This window comes from Crocodylus porosus, unplaced genomic scaffold (assembly GCF_001723895.1).
Source record: "Crocodylus porosus isolate Cpor-Errol unplaced genomic scaffold, CroPor_comp1, whole genome shotgun sequence".
Lineage (NCBI taxonomy): Eukaryota > Metazoa > Chordata > Crocodylia > Crocodylidae > Crocodylus > Crocodylus porosus.
Window position 1 is genome coordinate 1,860,124 of NW_017728921.1, and position 13,269 is coordinate 1,873,392.

The following is a 13,269-nucleotide window of genomic DNA, read 5'->3' on the forward strand; positions in this document are numbered from 1 at the left end:
GCTGGGCTATGACGCTCGCCAGCTCCTTCATGTAATACTGAAAACTAAAAACTACCCAGTCTTATACACATGTGCTAATGCTACCCACGCACACCATCTTGATGACACCAATCCAGTGATGGCACTTAAATCAATAAGAGATACATATGTCTTATATAAAAGAGAGTCAGGAAACAGAGCCATCCATTGGTAAGCCTAGTCCCTATTCACCTTATGCCTATACAGATACTAGAGCATCTTTGTTAAGCATGATCAACAACATTAACACTACATACCCTGCAGAACCCCAGGACACATCTCTCCTCTCAACACCCCCAAGAGTCAGTGTGCGGCTGTTAAAGCATTTATATCCCAAAGGCCATTTTTTCTGTTGTCTCTTACAGCAACAGGTGGGGCTCAAGGTACATCTACAGGTTGGTGTTTGTACTAATTAAGTTCCGGGACATGAAGGAAGAGAAAGCTTTTCCATAAGGCGCACACAACTCCCAGTAAGTCAGTTACTCAACACTGAAGGGATCTTCTTTGAAATCAATGGAAAGAGAAGCTCTCTGCTCACCTGAGCCCCATACTCATGCTCCACTGTACCCAGGAAGGATTCCAGAGGGCTCCTGTCAGCTTAAGGAGTGGGGGAAAAAAAACAAACAGGCTTATTAAAAATGGCACTTGTCACAGTAGCGCACAAGCACACACAAGACTGCAGGGCCAGGGAGGCCTTAGCTCCACAGGCAGAAGATGGTGTTGTTTGTAGTGCTCATTCAAAGGACATCTTCAAGACCAGACAAGCTTCCTCTAAGCACTTTACTAGATAAACCCAAGAGCTAGTGGAGGAGGAACACGAGGGATACAAGACAAGAGCAGGAGAAGAGAAGAATTTCCAGAAATCACTATCAGAAGCCTGTATGACAACAAAATGTTACATCTTGTTTCTGGGCATCTATAAAGATTGTGCTGAGTGACAAGCAACAGGCATTTCCTATGCAAGGTTGCAAGCTGGCTTCTCTGCACCCTCCACTGTGATCTGCATAGGCACTCAAGAGTTAAAAAACAAAACCAGACTGGGCATCTTGCAACTTTAGCCAGTGTAAAGGGAAATTAGCATGAAGCAAAGGTATGACAAGGCTGTCAGGACAGGCAAAAAGCAGGACAGATAATGAATGTGCAAATAGGGTTCCACCTTCTGGAGTTCAGACAAAAAGCTGAACCAAGTTTTCCAGACACTTGCTCCCATCAAATGGAATCAAGACTATGACAGTAATCCTTATTTACATCAGGATTTACTTCAGAACCAGGTAAGAACCCCCGCCTTCCCCAGCGGCCCAACCCTGTATTATTTGGCAGGGGAGGCTCAAATACAAGCAAGATGCTTTCATTAGCCAGGCTGATTACTGTACATGCCACCCAGTGCACAAAAGCAGCACAAGGTTCTGCTCAGTTTCAAGCCACCACTGGGAAAATTACCTTTGTATCTTTTCTTTTCCTCTTCCGTCAAATGCTCTGTTCGGATCCGCGTTACTACATTCACATTGTTTGCTGTATAGACCTTTTCATAAAAGAAAAGGAAAAAAATGTATAAAAGAGACCAAGAATAGAAGAAGGACATCTTTAAAGAAGCCCAAACACCAAAGACAAAACCTAAAAGAAACTGGGGGGAGAAGAAAGAAATTGCCCACCTTCACCATATCAGAGACCAGGGGGAAAGTGTCCAATGTGACTATTTCACTGATTCTTTTTCAGCTCTGAAGTGCAGAAAGTATTATGCGTTATGAATCCTGACAACAGTCCTGTGCTAAAACTGAACGAGACAGCCATCTGCTGGGCAGGCTGTTAGAATTACAAGAGACTATCTGGAATCACATGATAAAGAAACCAGTTGGCTCCAGACATTTCGGAACAATCCTACACCAACAGCAGTCAAGTAAGTTTCCCCACTGATTTAAACTGGAATGCGACTGAGCCCTCTGCAACACTGGAGAGGCCTTAGCTCCTTGTAAACGGATTTCACGTTTATTTAGATTGACAAGTGGACAGCTGCCTTGGCCTTAGTGATGAACCGCAGAATCCCCCCATGCCAGGGCTGCTTTGGAGGAAGGCAGGCTATGGAAGGTGCCTCAGGCAGAGCCACAAAGAATTTGAGATCCTCCACTTAGTGGTTCTGCAGGGCTAACAACAGTAAAATCTAGGTTTGAATCAAAGCAAAGCAGGCTCATTCAGTAAAATAATGTCATTTGTGTAGGTCTTTGGCCATGCCAGACATTCAGTGCAAGTTTGGTTTCACACATGTCAGTTGAACAGTTGGACAAACCATTATATTAAAAGACAAACAAACCACCCCACTATCATGTTAAAGAGAAGCAGGGTTGCAGAACCAAGCACTCAGAAGTTAGGCAACAAGAGAATTAAGGTTGCCTCTGGGTCTTAAGTTTGTTTTCTTGTGCATATGCATCATAGTACATCCTTATTATATGATCACATATGATCTCTCTCTCTGCACAGGACCCCACTTCATTCAGAGCATAGGCTGGAGGGTGCTCATCATATGTATCCCATGCCTGTTTTTATCCTCATCTTTCAGTATGTTACCTCCCTCCATGATTCATTGAGCATCATTCCCACTTGGCACTAAACAGAGCTGTCTTAAAGTTCAGTGGTGCTCTCAGTGTAGTGCCCAATTTGTTTACAAACACCAGAGAAGTTTCCTTCCCATGCCTTGATGAGAGGGGTCTGTGTGGGTGTTATTGTTATGTCTATTCACATGGACAAATAAACCAGAGATTAAAGTAAAACACCTTGACTGATTGTGTGTGTCCAATTTGGAAAAAACAAACAAGCTACTCACAGCATTTAGCAATTTACATATCCAGGGTACAGCTGATCATGTAATGAAAAAGCATGTCTAAATGCACATGCACAAAGTACTGAATTAAGGTCACGGAGGACCTGGTATTTCTAACTTCTGAGAAACTAAAATCAGAGCAGGGGGAAATTCCATCATATGGAAGCATGCTAACCTCCCCCGATATGGCTCATCGGAAAGACAAACTCTAGATCCATGCTGGTCTTATTCTATTAGAGCTACTGAAGGAACTTGTAACAGCAAAAGGCTATTGTCTTGGGCATACCCCTAGTCAGGGCTAGCAATGACATTTTGCTAATGGGTTCTACTGCTTTTTGACACCGTGAGAATGCTGAGACTCTACAGGAATAGCTGAGCTCCGCATTCTGGAGGGATCTTGTGATCACAGAGCCATTTGCCCACATCCCTCCCAGCCTCTCCCTGTCTCCTTTTGGCACTATCCCCACCTCCCAGCACTTGCTTCAATCCCCAACCACAGGCAAAGCTCCTGGGTATTTGGCATCCCATCTGAAATGTCTCACACCGTATCAGTTTGTGGCAAATCAAGAAGGTTGTGGACATTAAAGGAAGATTTTAAAGCTAAGATACTCAGGGAATATTGAACAATCACATTCACACGCCAATTAGCTTTCAACCTCTTAGTTGTACAGAATTGATTTTTACCTTTGCTTCATAACCATTTACACCTTCTGCTTTCTCTGTCCTCCATACCCAGAATCCAGATGTAGTTCTGATAAAAAGTGAACACCACAAGTATCTATATATAATTTGCCATGTCTATTTATCCTTCAACCCATGTTTTCTCTAACGATGTTTCAGCCAAACAGTGTTTGCAAGATACCAGACAAACAGCCCCAGAAAACAGGCACAACAAACACAAACACCTTTCTCCAATCTAAGGCCGAAAAATGAGTCTGAGTCTATTTCTTTCTTATTCATATCTCCATGGAAGTGCAGAGGCTAATATTTAGCATGCTGACTGTAACAGGAAAGCTTGAGCCACAAGGAATTGGAGTTTCTGGATAGCATCACATCCTCTCCTGAGCCACTGAACAACTGTCAGAGTCAATGCTAGCTTAATTTTATCTGGCAACTTGCAGCTGGAAACTGGGAAGCTAGGTTGATTGCTGTCAATAAGCTGTTGGGTGGTTTTCACAAACAATGTAAATGTTGGTGTGTCTAAAATTCACTGGCTTTTAGTGGGACTTAGGATTTGGAGGCTTTTTTGTTTTAATTTTACTTATTCCCCAAGTAGCACTCAAGGAAGAAAATCTTCACACATCCAATAGAATGAATTAATGAGCTTTGACAGCTGATCTTTCATACTGGTTGTAATTCTGCACCATGTTTTAATAAATACTTTTGCCTTGCAGTTAATCAATGTTCCCGCAGCAACACTTAAGTGTATTGTCACACCCCACAACAGTCCAAAAAGGTGCAGCACTGAACTAGCTCTTGTGCTTCTACTATCAAACTAGTATCCTCTCTATCAGTATTAGTACAGTTATTACTATCATTTACGTAGAACTAAGCTAAAATCAATCAAGCTCAAAGTCAAAACTGAAGCTGTAAACCTTATTATTGGATACTCAACGTCAGCCCACAGACTGGGAACTAGCGTCAGTGCTGCACATATGGTTCATTCTTGCTGTATTGGCAATTAAGTGTACATTTCTGAAACTAGAAGATATTAAAACTGGCCCCATTAATATAGAAATGCACGTGTTACAGTGCAAAAGGACGCTACACCAAATGGAAACCGTTTGCAAGGCCAGAAGTAAGTGTTACAATTTTCAGCTCACTCTTTACAGAATGGAATATGCAGTTTAGGGTATTATTCTAGGTTACTTCCAAGACAATCTATTACAAGGTTCTTTTTTTTAAGTTATACTGCAAGCATAATCCTGCATAGGTGGAGAACTTGTTCATTAAGAAAAGCTTAAATAACTTACCTTTCAAAAGCAATGTTTTTTGTATCAAGGCAAGTATTAATAATAGGAGATGTAAGGCGTCTTTCCACATCCTTCCTTTTTGGAGTCATAGAGCCCAATGTCAAACGCTTCATTTGTTGGGAGATTTCAAAACGCTCTGTTGTGACAACCTTATCATCATGGTTTATCTCAATTAGCTCTGCCCAGCCTCCAGTATCTGTTGAAAGGATAGATATAATTGACTACATATTTAACAAGCTTTCAGTAAAGAGGTGTCCAGGACACATTCAAGGGATGAAAGTGAAGATGAAGGAAACTTTGTCAGGTTTGCATTTGTCTAGGACAAGTGATAGATTTGTTTAAGTACCACTATGATCTCACTAAGGATGGATGAGCAGAGTATGTAGGTGGCCAGGTCATTTTTAAGAGTAATCTGAAAAGTAGAATTAAAAGACCCTAATAATGAACATTTGGGAAATACCTATATCTATAATGTAACTGCTTATTTCTGTGGTTCTAAAGTTAAGTTTTAATCTGATTTCCTATATTTGCTCCAGAAGAATTTAAGGAAAATTCAGCCCTTCTGTTCTGCTCAGAAACTTGAAATGCCAGATGGAGCACTTCTCAGCACGAACAAGTCTTTGAAAGATGGGAAAATAAAGCTAGGCATTATAACACCTACTCTGAATAATATTGTAGGCCTTATGCTATCTGGCAGTCAATAAATGAGACAGTCTAAAAATACTCACCTTCTCCCTTGAAAATTAAACTACGTTTTCCTCGTTCCCAACTCATATTTTCAAAGCCTAATAATGTGATATCAACTCGAAGCTTGGCACCACTTTTCCAGATACGGCAGATATCACTTGGACATACTCTGGAAACCAGTGGGACTATAAAGAAAAAGACAGAGAGATTCAAATATAAAAATCCTTAGCAGAAAAGAAAGGAGTAGGAGGATCAAACTCAAACCAAAAGTTATAGTCTTGACCCAGGAATTCCTTAAAAGAAATGTTATGGCCTGCATTACACAAGAGGTCAAAGTAGATCATCCTAATGATCCCTTTCAGTCCCAAGAGTTATGAACCTCTGTCTTGTTTGGCTTGGTTTGTTTTTGGACCTAAACAAAGAACAGAGGAACTATCAGAATCAATTCCCCACTTATGGTGAACATGCCAAGACATGAGACACTAAATAAAATAATTAATTTTAGCTATTTTTTTGTCCTCTGTCCAGCAATGGTGAATACTCAGTGGTTGGGAAGAAAGAGAAGTCACCCATAATGCACATAATCAGTTTTGCAATGGGAAGGAATAAACTGCTTCCTAAATTGGTTGGCACCACCACAGTTTTTGCCTCATCACCTTACATATGACAAAGCACTGGGACAGCTAAGTCTTTAGAAAAGCTTCAGCAACCACCAACACAAGTGTCATAGGGTTCAATTAAAAAAAGGCATTAAAAAAGATCTAACAGTTTATATAGTAGGAAAAATAGGCTGGAAATCTTTTATGCTTAACAAACTTTGAAAGAAAGGAAGACAGTAAATGTTCTACATACATATTTTCTTTGCAAATCTACTTTTTTACTTCAACAAGTCTGAAACTGGCATGCATTTCTACCAGTTACCAGAGGAAAGAGAGGTTGTAGAAGACACTTACCCCAACTAGTGAATTCCCATTTCATTTCCACGTAGAAGTCAGGAGTCTAATATAGAAATGGGTGTTTCAAATAAGCCAAAAATGGAGAGAATATTAACTCAATATTTAGCTCTTGTCATATATACTTAAGAAAGAAGAAACATTTGAGGCTGAGATGTCACTGACAACACTCGCAGTGAAATTTACCCAGAAAAAATTTATCAGCACATTTAATCAAAAAAAGGTGGCATACAGACATTGTCCTGCAATAGTTTAACACTTTTCCACTGTACCCATCTTAGTTCCGTTACTACAGGTTTACATGGAGTTAACGGACAGGTAATTTTGAACAGCCCATCATCCTGACTTAAGATCAATTGATTCCAAGCCCCAAGCTGATTTAAGTTAACTGACACCAAATTAACAGCTCCCATAGGGGCACTTGACCAGCCTGCAACTTGGTTTTCATTAAATATATACCTCATTAATCTTTTGGAGTAATTCAGGAACCCCTCCAAGTGTCATTGAGGTTTGCTGGTAGTCCCGATGCTGCAGAATCATGTGTACCATTTCTGGGTCTCCTGTGCTGACAGCCTCATGCAAAACTGAAAGAAACCCAAACACAGAGGTGGGTGCATTTTTTGTTTTTAGCCAAAAAGCAGAACTCCTACAACATGCATGTTGCAGACATGCCATGCAACAACCATGGTGACACACACACACAGAGCCAGATTTCAAAGGTGCTGGGTTTAACGCAAAGGTTATTAATAGACAAATTCCACTTGCAATCTAATCTCTTACCAGTCCATCCCTGGGCATTCTCTTTGGTAACATCTGCCTTGTGTCGAAGGAGGACTTTGGCAGACTCTATGTATCCCAAGGAAACAGCAAGGTGCAGCAAGGTCCGGCCTCGTGGATCCCGTTGATCAACATCCTGTTGAACAACCAAGAGGTAAATGATGTTGAGACCATTCAATCAAACCCTCATCACCAGAAGACATTGAGGACAGATAATACAAAGCTTTTCAGCAATAAGCTACAATGGGTCAATATGCATTATGTATTCTTACAGAACCATTCATGGTTTGCAGTCACTTTATCTTACATGACTTGCTTTGATACCCCTGTTGAATTGCCTAATTGTCCTCTTAATAGCCTGGCTTTCACAGAAATACAATTGGAGTAGGACTGGATGCTTTTAAAGTGATTGGGAGTAAGAGGAGAAGGGGGTATTGGGAGGCAGAGTAAGCAGCCAACTCTATATGAGGTTCCTCCCCCGTCCTGATCGTCAGGCACAATTTTTTCAGGAAATGGCAAGGTTCCATTCTCTGTACTTTGTAACTTTGATTTATTTAGTCACCAGTTAAAGTGGCCACTAGAGGGTATCATGACATACAACACATTAAATCAGCCAAAAATCACAGAAGTGAGTGATAGGCTATACAATGCACATTTTGTATAGCATTTAGTGAGAATATGGAAGTAAAATGACAATTAAAAGAGCATCAGTTTGACTGAGACACACAGGACAATGGAGAGTGAGTGCATTCTATACAAATCACTAAGAAATGCAACCACATGAGGCATAAATACCCAAAACATGCAAGCGCAACATACTCATACCTTACTTCTATTTTTCACTACTAGCTTTAGAGATCTGAAACAGAAGAAGATCTATAACTAAAGGAAAAGGGGAAAAGTCAATAGTGGAATAAGATAGGAATATTATGCAAACTGAAATGGTTGTTATCTGACAGCATTAAGTCTGAAACACCAAGATCAAAGAGTAAGGAAAATTTGAATTATAGCATCCTCATCTCTCACTGCTGTGATTAAGTACAGCAGCCCTTACGATGTTCACTCAGTTTCTCCAAGGTGTAGTGCCTAATCCAGTGAAAACAAGGATTCTGGATCAGTTATCTTCATTTCCTTTCTGCTGTTAACCTGTAACTGTGCACTGCATTAGTCATTTCATGCAGCTGGCTAGAGTTTCCTTCAATACCTCTGCAACACACAGCAAGCACATCTGCCCATACAAGAAGCAGTTTGCCCAGAGGATGCAGAAGTAACATCTTTGATTTAAAGATGACACTTTGAGCTTAGTGCATGTCTTCTCTCCCTTCCTTTAAATGTAGTCCATTTACTTGCACTGTAGAGTGCTGGGGGCAGGAATCAGGACCTTCTTACATTGCCATAATTACAATGATGCAAATCACCGAAATAAACTAGTGCTAAAATATTCCCAGTTAAGGTTCAACTGTTTATAAAATGGTAACATTATTTTAATAAAGATTTAAACATAAAGAAACAAGCACCCTAACCAATGTGCCAGTAGAAGAAATATTGCAGACAGACTGAAGATTATAAGAATTAGAGATACAGTACACAGCATCCTAAAGATTTACTCAAAGAAAGAAAAAAAACAAAGACGACCTAAGCAAGCTTTACGTAACTTTTAGCATTTCAGAATGCACCAGCAAAAGTGCAGCCAATCATCCTAATTAGCATCACAAGGTGACACTGTCTGACACTGGGTGCATGGACCCACTGTATCAGGAACAATACAATTAACAGGCTATGCGTCTGCCAACTGGTGCCCTGTGCCACGAATCCCAGCTGTTTAGCTGTGTATTAAGTATCTATCACCACAGGATCTCAGTATTTGGAGCCGCACTGGAATTCAGTAATAGCAATATCTGAACTCAACAACTGGATTATTTCAACTGCTTGGGCTCTGATGCAGATTTCAAACCCATTTCTGTCTTTATTTTAATTCTAACGTTGTGCCCACTTTACACCTGCCCTACCAGATTTGGGTGGTTTAAGACGATCACGTATGTTTTGTCACCGGAGCAAACATACTCAGCTATTGAGACCCTAAGTCTCCACCTGGAAAGCTCAAAGAACTACGCTTGAAAAAGGGATGTTTGTATTTTAACATGCAAGGACTACTGTCTTTGCAAAACAAAAATTATAGCACCCATCAGTGGAGGGGAGGACAGAGAACGATTCAAGAGTATACAAGGAAAACAGAAGCAGTTTTCAATGAGCTACTGGTTCCCTGGACATGCCATCCTGAGAAAAAAAAAGTTTTGCTCAGGTCCTGGCAGACCCATCGCTGCGCAGGGCTCTCTCTCCCAGCCAGGTGGTACTCTCTCAGCAGACAGCATTAAGGCCCATCACATCTGTGTGTTTTTTGGCTCCAGTTCCAAGCCCAACCCCCCCAAAGATCAGCAGACAGCAATTAACAAGTTCAGCACTGTCTCTGCAGACATATTCTCTGTGCCTGTCCATAACAGCCCCTTCTCATCACCGATAAGCAACTGCAGAAGCTGCATCAGCAGCCCCAACAGCTCGACGGTCACATGCATCGCTAAGCTACCCGGCCACGTCCTCCAGGCTGGTCCGTCACAGGACCCTTTCGAGACTGCCGGGGGGGCCTGGCCTCCGCATTACCTGCTCTCGTAGCTCTGCATCCAGCCGCCGGTAGTCATTATTCCACACCAAGACGTGCAGGGGGTACTTGCTGGCTTTGCCCGGAGAACTCATTCTGCTGCCTGGTGCTCCAGAGGGCCCTGCTCTCCCCTGCTTCAGACCCCCAGCCCTGGCCAGGGAGGCAGACACCCTGCCTGCACCCACCTCCCCAAACACATGCACCCAAGCCCCTCAGCCTCAGCACCCCCACACCTCAGACACCCTCAGAGACCCTTCCCCCTACACTTCAGGCACCCTCAGATAACCCCCCCCTTAAGACAACCTCCCCCTGCCTCAGGCACCCTCAAAGCCCCCCCGTCTTAGGGACCCCCAAAGACACCCCCCGGGGCTGCCCCAGCCCCCTCCTCCCTCTGTCCCCGTCTAACTTTCCTCTCCCGGGCAGGGGCCGGAGCGAATCAGCGGGCCCCGCGGTGAGGGGCCCTCGTCGGCTCCCATAGCGGCCCCGCACTGCACTCCACAAGGTAAAGAGGAATCAGTGCTCGGCGCTGCCCGCGGGCGGAGGAAGGGAGGGAGGGAAGCAGCTCGTCACCCTGCTGTACTTCCCCAGGGGAACTGCCCGCAGCGGAGGCCACTTCCCCACCCGCACCCGAGCGTCAGTTTCGTCTGCCACTTCCGCCTTCCTAAGACTTCCGGGTGATCGGCGCCGCCATTTTGGGTGCGGGCAAGTTCCTAAAGCCTCTTTGAATAAGGGCCGGGCCGCCCTTCTCGCCCAAGCGCCTTGGCGGCCATCTTGGATAAGGGCAACCACGGGTTCCCCCCTGCCCCACTATGCGGGTGCCAGGAGCTAAGATGGCTCCAGAGTCGCCTCACTCCCTTCCCTCCGCTTGTCACGTGATGAACGCTTCCCTGCCATACGCGCGCGCACAGACCGGCCCCGGCGGCTAGGTGAATGGCGGCGCTGGCGTGCGCCTGCGCAGTGCGGCTTGTTGCTGGCCGAGCCCTGTGAGGGCGGCAGGAAGCAGCCCCCGCCCCCCCGCACTCGCCACCCGCCCGCGCCGGCATGTCGAAGCGGCTGAGGAGCAGCGAGGTGTGCGCCGACTGCAGCGCTCAGGGTAGGCGCGGAGGGTGGTGCCGGTGCTGGGGGGTGGGTTTCCCTCAACTCCCCTCAGGCAAGCCGGGGGCGCGACGCGGCCTGCAGTGGGGGGCGGCGGCGGCACGGAGGAGCTATGAGTTCACCCAGCTATGAGCTCAGCCAGACTGGCCTGCCCCGGGGACAGCATCACGGAGCTGTCCGCGACCGTACATCTGGGGGTCGCTTCAACTGCCTTCTTACCGAAACAAACGAAACCACGACTTCATTTTAGCGGTCTAAGCACGGTATTCCCTGACTTGCCCTGCAGCTGCGCATGTGGTGGGGGGAAAAGGGGGCCCTTGCCCAGACTCGGGGTCCAGGAGCCACCACCGCCCAGTGACAGCTCGTAGCCTGGGCATGCGGGGAGTGGTGGCTGGGCTTGGCCGAGGTGTGCATGCTGCATGCTTCATACGGCATCGAGTGAGAAAATGCAAGGGAAAGGGCAAGTAGAAGAGCATTGACCGTGTGCAGGGTACACAATGCACATTTTATATAGCACTGAGTGAGAATATGGAAGTAAAATGGTCATTAAAAGAGCATTAACAGTGTAGAGGCTATACATGCACGTTTTATATAGTGTTTAGTGAGAACATGCAAGGGAAATGGCAATTAAAAGAGCATCAGTGGGGTGGAGGCTATACAGTGCACACTTTATGTAGTGTTGAGTGGGACTCTGGAAGTCAAACTGCAATTAAAAGAGTGTCCACTTGACAGCAGTCGCACAGGACAATGGAGAGTGAGTGCACCGTATACAAATCACTAAGAAACACAACCGCGTGAGGCATAAATACCCACAACAGGCAAGTGCAACATATGCAGTGGCCTAGGGGCACTTGAGCACCTCCACAGTAAGTGGGATGAGATCGAAGAGCTGGAGAGGAGAATTGTCATCAGCCCAACGCTGTGCCTACCCGGGTGTGAGCTCCCCTGCAACTTGTGGATTAAATGAAATGGGATTCGCTCCAGAGCCGGACACTGCAATGCCACGTGTTACAAGTTTGGCTTAAAGCAGCGTTTCACAACCCGTGGGTCACGACCCAAAAATGGGTCACAATAATGTATAAAAGGGTCGCAAGCAAACTTTTAAAATGGATTCTCCTTTGAAGGGGAAAAATGTGCGAAACTTTGGCTTTTCCCTCACAGGCTGCCTGTGGAGGGCTGCTTGTGGACCCACGTGCCCCGCACACCTACATCCTACCCCACATGTTGCAGGGGCTGAGGGCAGCGGGTCAGGAGCGAGAGGCACTGGGTCAGAAATGACCATTGATGTTTACAAATGGGTCCTGGTAAAAAAAAGGTTAAGAACTACTGGTTTAAAGGACAGTCCAATATGTGAATCTGCTAACCAACTCCTCACGTGTGTAGAATGCCTGCACACCAGGATGAGGACCTAGGAAGTGTCAGTGATAAAGCAGTTGTGTGGCTCTGCCACGTTAATGATATGTAAAGGGGGAAATGAAGGATAGGAAAGAAGCAGAGGCCTTGGAATTGATGGCTCCTATTTCAGTGATGCCAGAAAAGGAAATGCTGTCCCAGGTCAAAACAGACAGCAATGCTGAAGAGTTCCTGTGGACTTTGGTGGGTTTACGCATCTATCCATATACAGATAAGTGCTGCTTGTGCTTACCTGTGCAGATAAGTGATGTTAAGTGCTTGTTGCAATACAAGCACTAGGATGAATGTTAAGACTGGCATCATGTTATATACACTTAAAGGAGTTTTGCACTTATCTAATATGGCACAGCTTTACAAGCACTTGTGGTGCTCTGGTGTGCCAGAGGACTGGAAAAGGGCCAATGTGGTTCCCATTTTCAAAAAAGGAAGGAAGGAGAACCCAGGAAACTATAGACCAGTTAGATTTACCTCAATCCTGGGTAAACTTTTTGAGAGAATTATCCTGGTGTAGGTCCCTGAGGGCCCAGCAGGGGAGATGATGCTTAGGGGCAACCAGCACGGGTTCATTAGAGGCAGGTCCTGTCAGACCAACCTGGTGGTCTTCTATGACCAGGTCACAAAATCCTTGGATGCAGGTAGAGCAGTAGACATAGTCTTTCTAGACTTTAGGAAGGCCTTTGACACTGTCTGTCACCCCATTCTCATTAAAAAGCTAGGGGACTATGGTGTCAGCACCTACACAGTCAGATATGTCACCAACTGGCTGGAGGGCCGCACCCAGAGAGTGGTGGTGGATGGGTCATTTTCGACCTGGAGGGATATTGGCAGTGGGGTCCCCCAGGGCTCGGTCCTCGGGCCTGCACTGTTCAACATCTTCATCAG

The 13,269-nt window shown here is 44.9% G+C and overlaps 2 protein-coding genes across 9 annotated transcripts in view; one reads left to right on the forward strand and one right to left on the reverse strand.

The window, feature by feature from the left end:
- The window catches only part of ANKRD13A (ankyrin repeat domain 13A), a 17,753-nt gene extending 7,632 nt beyond the window's left edge, over nt 1-10,121 (reverse strand). Inside the window, exons 1-9 of the mRNA XM_019538680.1 lie at nt 9,882-10,121; nt 7,227-7,359; nt 6,906-7,030; nt 6,447-6,492; nt 5,535-5,678; nt 4,807-5,002; nt 3,518-3,584; nt 1,459-1,540; nt 557-615 (exon numbers count right to left, since the gene is read on the reverse strand). Coding sequence (XP_019394225.1) covers nt 557-615; nt 1,459-1,540; nt 3,518-3,584; nt 4,807-5,002; nt 5,535-5,678; nt 6,447-6,492; nt 6,906-7,030; nt 7,227-7,359; nt 9,882-9,974 — 945 coding nt within the window. The 5' untranslated portion in view covers nt 9,975-10,121. The remainder of the gene's footprint in view (nt 1-556; nt 616-1,458; nt 1,541-3,517; nt 3,585-4,806; nt 5,003-5,534; nt 5,679-6,446; nt 6,493-6,905; nt 7,031-7,226; nt 7,360-9,881) is intronic.
- A 743-nt stretch (nt 10,122-10,864) lies between these two features.
- The window catches only part of GIT2 (GIT ArfGAP 2), a 41,613-nt gene continuing 39,208 nt past the window's right edge, over nt 10,865-13,269 (forward strand). For 7 of the 8 annotated variants that reach the window (XM_019538681.1, XM_019538684.1, XM_019538688.1 and 4 more), the window contains exon 1: nt 10,866-10,972. In XM_019538681.1, coding sequence (XP_019394226.1) covers nt 10,921-10,972 — 52 coding nt within the window. In that variant the 5' untranslated portion in view covers nt 10,866-10,920. Of the gene's footprint in view, nt 10,973-13,269 lie in introns of all 8 variants that reach the window. The other variant, XM_019538686.1, reaches the window with a different exon arrangement.